The following is a 10,091-nucleotide window of genomic DNA, read 5'->3' on the forward strand; positions in this document are numbered from 1 at the left end:
TGGTATTTTGAATAATAATAGTTCTATATTCTACAAATAATATGAATAATAAAGGTGAATGGTACAAATAAGTGAATAACGAAGACAGTTAACTTAAGCCCCAGATATAAAGAAATAATGTATCTATTAAGACTGGGTCGATACACTCAATGGTGTAGTAGAGCTGGCCCTTTGCAATGATTCAAGATACAGGTTCTTCATCAAAAGGCGCGGCGCGGAATTAATAAGTGATTAAAAGCTCATCCATGGACAGTTGTACTAGTCTTAACAGTATCCACTTCAATTCACTGCATGGAAGTCAGATATGGTATGGAAAAGGGAAAGTCTATTCCATAGTTGAGGTGAAGATAATTAGATGAAATAAAAGTCACTAAAGACTTGAACATCCTTCAGTCAAAACTTGAACAGATGCACAGAACATATTAACAATATGAATAAAACAGGTAACGAAATGTTACGGCAAACAATAAAGAACCATGATATTGGAACAGGGTCAGGGGCGATGGTTCCCCAACAACAGTATATAAACCTTTGACTGGTTTCAGGACGCGGTATTTGCGTCATCGTCATCAGTAAATGTAGTTGTGAATATGCAAGAGGTAAAGCATGCCCATAACACCATCCTCCCCCCTCCCATCCCCTCTAAAAAAAAAGTGTGATTTGAAGAAAATGTGGATATTTATCAAAGGTGTCTGGTAGGTAGGGTAATCTACGTAAAACTACTAATAGCTAAAATGAATATATGAATAAGATCATGTTTACTGGTTCCTTTAAACTCTGGGGAACAAAATAATGACAACATGACTTTGAAAAAGTTAACCCTCTTCACAAACTTCAAACTTGATTAAAATTTCAGACTAAGATATCGAGATTTAACACCATCACAGTTCATCCTCCAAATCATCTTCCCCTGCATCAACAATCTCAACATCTTCTTGGAAGTTACTGCAATTTCTATATTTACATAGGTCTGTACACGGTAGTTGTGCATTCATTCAGGAACATCTTCCTTTAAGACATTTGCCGACTCTACAGCTACTGCTGACACACTGAAGCAAAACATCTGGGTCAGGTGGCTTCGTCATCCAAGTGATTATAAGGTCATCATTTTCAAGTTTACATCCATGTCCCTCTGGTGAGAGTGCATCAATCCTTGGCTGCAATGCCCTACTGTGAATAGCAGCCTGGTTGGTGCAGCGCTTAACATGCTGGATCAGAGCATCTTTTGTTGGTGGTAAACTCTGCTCTGAGGAGGAGATGAACAGAACACCTTGTACCATGAAATTGGATATTTTTGAGTCTCACATTTTATGATGGGGTACCAATATAATTACAATTCAGCTAGAAATATGTTGCAAATTTCTTTAATAATTTCAATGGAAAGATTAACCTGATATTGCATCTCAAAGTGTTAAGAGAATTTTTTAATTTTCCTTGGGGGAGGACCCCCATATTCCAAAAGTCCTAGATCCACCCCTGAACACTCAATGAACCACACATTGAAGAGAGTACTTTACCTTTCAAGATCTGTATGTCTTCCTTGTCAAGAATTGTATCTAGTTTCTTCAACATAGAGAGTGGTACCTCACTTCAATGGCAACACGGTCTTTTCCTCTAATATTCATAAAATCTGGGCTCATCTTTTTTCCGCTCTGCTGCTTGTCGAAGCAATACCTTAATAAAATGACATAAAAAAAGCAAATTGTTTTGCATTTTCTGTTGATCAAAATGTAAGTTTGAACAAATAAGAACTAAGACAATTTTATTTATATACCATGTGATCTGCTCATCTTCTATGGACAAACAAAGACACATTCAAATTTTGCAAACCAGTGTCATGCAAAAAAGAATTAAAACAGGCTTTTTTTGACAGTACAGTATATTATCTCTTAATGTTATGGTTTAAATTATACAATGGTAGATTATATCTGTTACTAATAATAAAGGAGACAGATACTTGTTCATTTTGGTAAAGCTAGACAGGCTGACCATAAGACCTTGCAAACCTAACCTTATTGCACCTTTGTTACACTTATTTTTCTAACTAATATAATATCTCTATCATTCAAATAAAGGGCCACAGTAAGAAAACTATGAAGCCTGTATTTAACACTTAGGCTAGTGCCCCAGATGGAGAATTTGATACAAATTTCCGTTCCTACCACCTTATAACAAAACAAATCAGATGACCATGCCACTAAGTAATTATATTATGTTCAGGTCCAACACTGTGCCCTTTGACTTGGATTCTATCCCTTAAGAGCTACTGATCTTGCATTATGCAACTTCTCTTAACACTTCAACTATGCCACAGAAGTACAAGTAGAGTCGTGTAGTATGCTTAGGCTTACCTCCATCGAAAGTCTCTGCCTGCTGCAGCTTGTCCCGTTTGCAACGCCTAGTAATGTATTGTTTCTTTTCCCACATATAATAAATTGAACAGGCAATACACCAGAGCTTCTGCTTGGTTTCCTCGATCTTTTCCGTCAATTCTTCGTTTAAAATCATATGGGGTCTCCTCTGGAACTGTCCGTTTTCTTGCAGCAATGTGCTTGCTATCAATGAACCGCCTGTAACACTTATCGTGGAACCCCATCATACTATGCTGTTGAACACACGCTTGATCGTAGTAGGCCATGGAGTAATCAGTAGTACGGCGATATCACCGTCTCCGCCGCTGAGATTAAGCCAATCTTTAGCGCAGGAAGTAACTTTATTCCATCGTTTATTCGTCAGTGCCTTGAATGCTTCAAATTTTACAGATTCAATGTGCACTGAGCACTGTAGATTTCCGTGTGTCGGAGACTGACTAGCGCCCGTGGGAGCCGCCATGTTTGTTATTTTCTACAAAGATTGCACACAGAACTCATGGCTCATTGGACAATTCATATCACATGGTACAGATATCTCACTGGCGCACAACTTTTGAACGTAAAACGGCAGGTTTCTTAACATACGCAATAAAAAATATAGTTCGATCTTTCGAGCGGAATTGCAAAAAAACTGCAGAAAAGTACATGGAGAACTTTTGGATCATTAATCTTAGTTAATTTATGTATTCAATGCTGTAGAGAAATTTTAGACCCGCAGTTGCTGGAACGAAACAAGCGAATTTCGACCTTCAGCTGATGGCCTATAAGTCGAAGGAAACTGGTATATGTAGATTTAAATCGGTATAAGTCGATCTCCCATGATTTGAGACTGATGGCCCGCCATAGACTCATACTGGGCCAAGAGACATTGGTTTCGATAAAACAATGGATAGTTTTATTCTGACGAACGATTAGCGAAATCTTTCACACAGTGAAAGATTATATATAGCTACTTACGACTTACGACTACGACTTGGATTACGATATTCAACGACTCAACAACGATTACATATTTTACAACGAATTTACGCTTGAACGGAAAACCTTTTCTGTTTTTTCCTATTTTTATTCCATATAAAATCGGATATGTGTTGCCCCCGCTCCCGGGCGAATTATATTGTTTTTATGGATTAGGATTTCGAAATTGGGATTTGTGTTTGGATTTTTCATTGGAGCCTGTCTGTAGGGTTCGTACGAGACGGCGACCTAGCGCAAAAAGGACTACAGTATAGTGTTTGAGGTGAGTGACGTACTTTTATATTTCATTATATAATTTACCGCCTAATAACCATAACGTCCAAAACTTCTGTTCAGTTTCTTTGTTTATTTGTATTGTTTTCCTGAAAAATTGGCATATTTTCACACCAACAATTGCAAAGGAATTAAATTCTAATGTCTGGAAGAATCTATCTATGAAGCAAATCATGATTGGTGATGGAAATGCCCGCAATCTCTATTCTATAGTTTGTTTATTTTTCAAATGGTTGCGATGGACTCAGTTGAAGAGAAATGTTTCATGATTCTTACATTGTTGCTCTATTGGCATTCTATAAGACCCCGATCGCCGTACAAAGTATGTAGGCTAGGCCTACTGCGCGAAAAGTGTTAGCTCAGTACAATGATCACGGGCTAAATGAAGTGGATATACACTGGTGGAAGAACTAAATTCTGTAATTATGACTGCGCTGTAAGTTGCAGTTTCCACCGATGCGATAATTATATTAACGTAAACATTCAGCGAGCGCGAATATAGGTAAGTAACTATGAGTATGACATACATCCATAAAGCAGGATATCCTGCTGTATGCATACTGTACATGATACAGCTTAGGCTACTGTGATTTAGTGCTAACCTTCACTCAGCTATGTGAATTCATCGATGGCTTGACCAGATTCTGCCTGAAATAAAAACAATAATGACTAGCCTATAAGCATTTCCCTAACTTAGCGCAATTGTTGCAATTTTAACCATTTTCTTAAAGCTTTTAATGATATAATTGGGATTGAAAAATGAGTTAGGATTGCCCAACAACATTGCTTTCTTTCTATGTTAGGATATGCCTAACATCACTAGCCTAGGCTATATCAAATTCATAAGGTTCCAAAACTTGTTAAATTGCACATTGTTACGTTTGTTAGAGACATTGCCACCTGGGCCTCAACTAGTCTAACACATGTGATGTTGCTTGCATACTGTACATGTTAATTTTTACGTGTGCTCCATTGTTAGATTTTAAAAAAAATTGTGGGAAGTTTGTAGAACTAGGCCTAGCTGGTTTCGTAGGAAATTAGTATGATCCTTTTCATATCCCCATGTTCTCTTGGACAAGAGTATGCAACGTTTCCTGGAATTGCATTTCCTCCTTTTTAACATTGAATTTATGTATCTTTAAATGTACAGTATGCCATATGCCATTTTTGTTGTCAATTTGTAATATTGGTCCTATATTAAACATAGCCACAGAAAGAGCTGCAAACCAACTGCATTGCAGTCTCTGTAATATATGTAAATGAAATGTATTCTACTAAGGTATACATGAGAGCTTTGTAAAGTATCCTCTGCCAACTGTCATAACATTTATAGTGGGAGGATAATAACAAAATATGTGATGGCGCTACATCACTATTCTACAACGTTGATGTAATATGAGAAATATTAAAGTAATATTTGTTAATGTCTAAGGAGTGAAACGAAAACAGCTCTTTCAGTATATCTACAGACATGCAGAAAGAGAGGAAAGCAATATTTCAAATGGTTACCCAAGGTATGAAGTTTTTCTCCTATAGGGTCCTTTGATGGGGACTTGAGTGTCCCTCCTGATCGTTTTTTTCTACTAAACTAAACTAAGTTAATTTTAGAGGGCATGAAGACAATTAACCTGGGAAGTTGGGAAGCATGGTTCTTGTTATGTAATGGGACAAATGGCACAAACCACAACATATTAAACAAGTGATTTATGTGATAAATAATAGACCTTTTCAATCAATGTTAATTGTGATTGTCTCTCAAATCTCAGAAATGATGTCTAAAACCAGTCCAATGGCTTCCGATGCCTTTCTTGGCTCATTGACTTCCATGACGAATGATGAGGACATGCAAGGCATCTTAGATGCCCAGAACCACATGCTTGGCAGGTTTGAAAAAACAAATGAGATGCTGTCTAATTTCAACAGTTTGTCCAGCCAAAGATACAATAATGTGCATCAGCAATTTACCGGCCACACGCAGTTACTACTTGATATGAAGGGAGATCTCGATGCAATCTTTAGACGACTAAGGTTAGTAATAGTACATTTGATTTAAGATCCCTAGGACTAAAAGCTTTTAATGACACATAACGCTTGTTTATTTCTGTGGTCAAGTGTAGCTGTTGGTGTTACTGATTGAAATGCATCTTAAGTCAATGATAGTGTAACAAGTACATTGAACTGCATTTCATTAGATGTTTTCCATGGATAAATAGCATGTGGCAGTATTAAATTCCAACAGAAGAACTTTCTGATTAATTGCCAAAAGCAAAAGGAATCTATGTGATTGTGTGTTACACCTTGCTTTCAATAATAAAGATAACTCAAACACTACACATATAGACATCTTGATGAGTACAAGAACCCTATTGTATATTATGTGGAGATCAAGTCATTTGAAGTTTACAGACATATGAAGAATGATACTGGAAGTAGAAAACTCAGTTGTTCTGATAGTAATATTGTCATTTTAATATTATCCACATTATCTTTGTTTCAATATATGGAATTCTGTTTTCTAAATATGGTTTGATACTGACTGTTTTCTTTTGTTTAATTACAGAAATTTGAAAGGTAAACTAGCAAGAGATTACCCAAGGGCCTTTTCTGGTGAGACTTTCATCCTTTGAATGTTTTCTGGTTTATTACCAACGAGTTGCAACAATAAGTAGTATATGGTGCAAACTGATTATGTAAGAAAGCATGACTTTGCAGGAACTCTTGATGTTTTGCAAACTTCCAAGGCAGCACCTTTACTTGTAGAAACAATATTGTATTGTAATGCTTTACTAAAATAACAAAACTAACATGTTTTGTTGTAATGTTTTGTTATTTATTGACTTTTCATAGCATACGTTGCTACTACTTTTCAGCAATCTGTGTATTTAGCATAAAAAGTTTGATGAAGTGAACATACTAACAGCTACTTGTGTGCAATATAAGCAGAGGCGATCTCCATTTACACAAAGCATAGTCTCACTGTGAGTGGAAAACAAGTGGTTGCTGAGAAAGAACATTAGATTTGTTTTAATGGAAGTTCATATAGTTCCTTTTCACTATTTAGAATACAAAATGAAAGCTTTACAACAGTATTGAAGGTAGATATTTGTCAGTTGTTTTTCAGCCACTTTGGCAGTAGTACACCGCTGTTAATTAAGGATAAACCGACTTGTAACCTTTGTTCAATATTGAAAGAGGAAAGCTATAAAAGTTTACTTGGATACAATGTAGCTGAATTTTGCAAATCCTTTTTCTTCCATAAATTTGTTTTGTTGATTTTCCCAGCTGCAATAGAAGATGAAAAGAAACCTGATCTTGGAGAAGGTGACCATGACAACAAGGGAGCTTTACAGACAAACCAAGTAAGAACAATTGATGGAGATGTCGAAGAGAAAGAAGAACCAGATGGTGCAAGAGAACATAATGACCAAATGGATGAAAAAGGAGAGCTTAGTTCAACTTCTAATAATTCAACCAATGGTGCTAAAGTAACAAACAGTGAACCGCCTGTTTACTTAGTCGACTGAAGATTTTGTCCTGTTAATGTTTCAATAAAGGCACTGACGGTAGTCCGATGATTTATGACCAAGTTTGGAACATTTACATTCAAGAACAAAAGAGACCAAGTGAGCACAAGCTGAAACTTAAAAAGGTACAAAGTCTGTGAACATGTTGTGTTTTAACCTCTCTGCAGCAGAGAAGCTGGATACCATATTTACATGCTAAGCAACTGTGTGTTGCTATTACTAAAGGATAAAGGGGTAAAACAACCTCTGGTCAGAAATATGTATATGCTGTGATATTTATTAGAAACAGCAATAAATTAAAAAGGTGCAATATGTAAAATACTATTTTGTAGTTCTGGAAACTGATCTATCATTCAACCTGTGTTCTGCAGATTCTCATACTCTTGCAGATATTGGCTACTAAGTTGTCTACTAAAATGAAGGTGTAAGTGTCCATGTTTGAATGAATTAATAGTGTAGGTTAAGCAGTGTGTTGTTAATTTATTCAAGTGAGAGAGGCTTGAAGTTGGCAGTGTTAATCTTCTCTAAAGGCAGAGGCGACACTTGAGGTTTGTATTGGATAATCAAATTTTTTTCTATTCTCCTGTGGAGAGTTATGAAGAATTATGGCAGCATCTGAAAACTTGCGTCTGCGAAAGTTTCCATTACCTCGCATCAACATTGGGGAATGTTGTACTTTTTGTTTCATCATTGTGCAAAAAACCTGTGCAAATTGTTAATGTCACTCTCTGCATTTGGTTGCCATCTTTCAATAATGTTATTGAAATATGCTTGTGTTCATCAAACTAAGACCCTTTCCAAATCTCAGTTGCTTTCAGCTTTTCACTAGATAAGCACTATGGAGTGATCAAACATGATTCTATTCTGTTCTCCACATTCATTACTGGGAAAATGCATGTGAATGACATTGGTATTGGGTTTTATAATAAATTTATTAGAATTGATCAAAACCAATCCAAATAGCATCTTTAAGAATGCCATTGTAGAAAAAGTACTGTAATTTATGATAAATTTATTCCTTACTGTTGGAAGATGTGATATAAAAAAATGATTATCTTATCAGTAGTATTTTATACCTGACCAAAGGTCAAGTGCTTACTATTCATAATTTGTAGTTGAACTGTATCATTTTCCTAAATTACACTAATTATTAAGCAAGCTAATGTACACCTTACCATTTTTGTAGTTTGATCAGTTTTAGGACTGGGACTATTTTGATAAGAATAAAAGACATGAATGTAAAGGGTGGGTATTTTATCTTTTTAAGAGGCGTTCATTTTCAAGAAAATACATGATATATTATTTGTTTTGTTTCCTGTGAAGCCCAGTCTAAGATGTATATAATATGTATGCAATATGGAGCAAACACAGTGCGATATCGTAACTTCTATTATAACTGGGATAAAAGTTACCAATTAAAGAGTGAAAGAAAAATTTCTTTGAGTTCTGGAGAAAGATGAGAAAAATAAATCGGGGATGGAGATGTGTTTCTCATATTTTTGTATATTTTTTATTCAGAGTATAGAACTGCAAGAAGGTATAGGAAGAGCAACTTTGAACAGTAAGACGAAAATTTGTTTTAAATTCAAAAGTGAAATAATAACACATGAAGGCAACATGAAAAGAACACTAATAATTTGTTTGGATATGTACATCGTTACTTGATGAAGATACCACACTGAAAGCAAAATTTGGCAGCATTAAAAACAAAATGAAGAACTTCTTCAATATAAGGAATAATTTTGACTATATCAGTATGCTAAACCTTGTGCAATCTTGATTAGTCAAGCTCATGTATGGCCTACTGGTAGCATTGTCACATTGATTGGACATGGCAACATGGATTTCTTTCTTACATGCAGGTCTTGCATTTTAAGTACTTCAATAATTAATCTCTGGCCATTTCTGAAGATGGCGCTGTCTGTGCCTCTGCCAGTTCTCCTGTCCAAGTATGAAACGGTCACAAAACTGGCATCTGAAGGATTTGAAAAGGTGATCTGTATTTTCTGTTGCCCATCTCTGCTTCCTCTTAAAGACCATCATTCTTCTCAGGCAGGTTCCCCTTCTCTTCTTCCATGCACTGTGTACAAGTCTCGAGTATGGTAAGGTTCTGCTGCCATCAACTGATGTGTCTGTCTTATCCAGGTTTGCAGTAGCATTGAATTCAGACTGTTCAACCTCATGAATATGCATTGGTGTTATTTTCGATTTGTTTGTCAGATTTGCATGTTCATGTATATGCATTACCATATCCCCATAGCGTGTTGCTGAGAAGTCACAGAAGATACATTTAAATGGCTTTAGGGTCATGTGTCTTAAAGAATGATAAACCAAGTCATTGTAAGATATAGACTGGAAAGTGCACGTCTTACAAGCAAACATCACTACTGCTGTTTTCTGTTACTAATACAAAATGAAGAGAGCTACTTCCTGTATTTATTACAACGGGCTATTGTTGGCTGATAACTTGCTTTCAAGGATGGATTGGACAACCACAGATAATCATTGGAGAAGAACTTCCAAGTAAACTGACCATCCATGAACCAAGGAATCCTGTATTTAAATAGAAATGAAGTTCAGTATAAGGCATCAACAACTGATGAATAGAGGATAAAATATGATGGGATGTGTCAGGCATTCTCTTCTCTATAAGTTGGTTGTAGTCTTTAAGTTGTTCCTGTTGGACTGGAATTTGTTTGTATGCAAAATCGTTTAGCCTAAGGTAGAAACAAAGTTTTGGAAAATTTTGTTTTTCTCTTCCCCCTATTTCATTTTACCGCTTCCCCAGGTATTCTGTTCTGTTTTAATGATATGCAAGAGGGTATAGATGGAGCATTTACTAGCACTACAACTGGGGACCTAGAAATTACACAATGATGAATAGAAAATATTTGATGGTGCATCAGTCCCAATCAATTTAATGAATTAAATTGTTTTGGCATGA

At 35.9% G+C, this 10,091-nt stretch overlaps 1 protein-coding gene and 1 long non-coding RNA gene across 3 annotated transcripts; one reads left to right on the plus strand and one right to left on the minus strand.

The window, feature by feature from the left end:
* Positions 1-3,055, minus strand: LOC139978403 (uncharacterized). Of its 2 annotated transcripts, none has more exons than XR_011796958.1 (3): positions 2,352-3,055; positions 1,518-1,674; positions 1-1,246 (listed from the first exon to the last, which is right to left on the minus strand). It is a non-coding gene; the product is annotated as an uncharacterized lncRNA (long non-coding RNA). The 2 variants fall into 2 exon arrangements; XR_011796959.1 differs by having other exon boundaries at positions 1-1,241; positions 2,352-3,047.
* Positions 3,056-3,884: 829 nt separating this feature from the next.
* Positions 3,885-8,634, plus strand: LOC139978402 (kxDL motif-containing protein 1-like). The gene is made up of 4 exons (XM_071988617.1): positions 3,885-4,125; positions 5,390-5,651; positions 6,184-6,230; positions 6,906-8,634. The coding sequence occupies exons 2-4, from the start codon at positions 5,392-5,394 to the stop codon at positions 7,145-7,147; spliced, it is 549 nt and encodes a 182-aa protein (XP_071844718.1). The 5' UTR covers positions 3,885-4,125; positions 5,390-5,391; the 3' UTR covers positions 7,148-8,634.
* Positions 8,635-10,091: the final 1,457 nt, after the last annotated feature.

Source organism: Apostichopus japonicus, chromosome 13 (genome assembly GCF_037975245.1).
Source record: "Apostichopus japonicus isolate 1M-3 chromosome 13, ASM3797524v1, whole genome shotgun sequence".
Lineage (NCBI taxonomy): Eukaryota > Metazoa > Echinodermata > Holothuroidea > Aspidochirotida > Stichopodidae > Apostichopus > Apostichopus japonicus.

Bases quoted from the DNA above. Each gene is read 5' to 3' on its own strand.
- LOC139978402 (XM_071988617.1), top strand. From the start codon at position 5,392: ATGATGTCTAAAACCAGTCCAATGGCTTCCGATGCCTTTCTTGGCTCA. The intron at 5,652-6,183 runs GTTAGTAATAGT...GTTTAATTACAG, and splicing joins GCAATCTTTAGACGACTAAG to AAATTTGAAAGGTAAACTAG. The intron at 6,231-6,905 runs GTGAGACTTTCA...TGATTTTCCCAG, and splicing joins TTACCCAAGGGCCTTTTCTG to CTGCAATAGAAGATGAAAAG.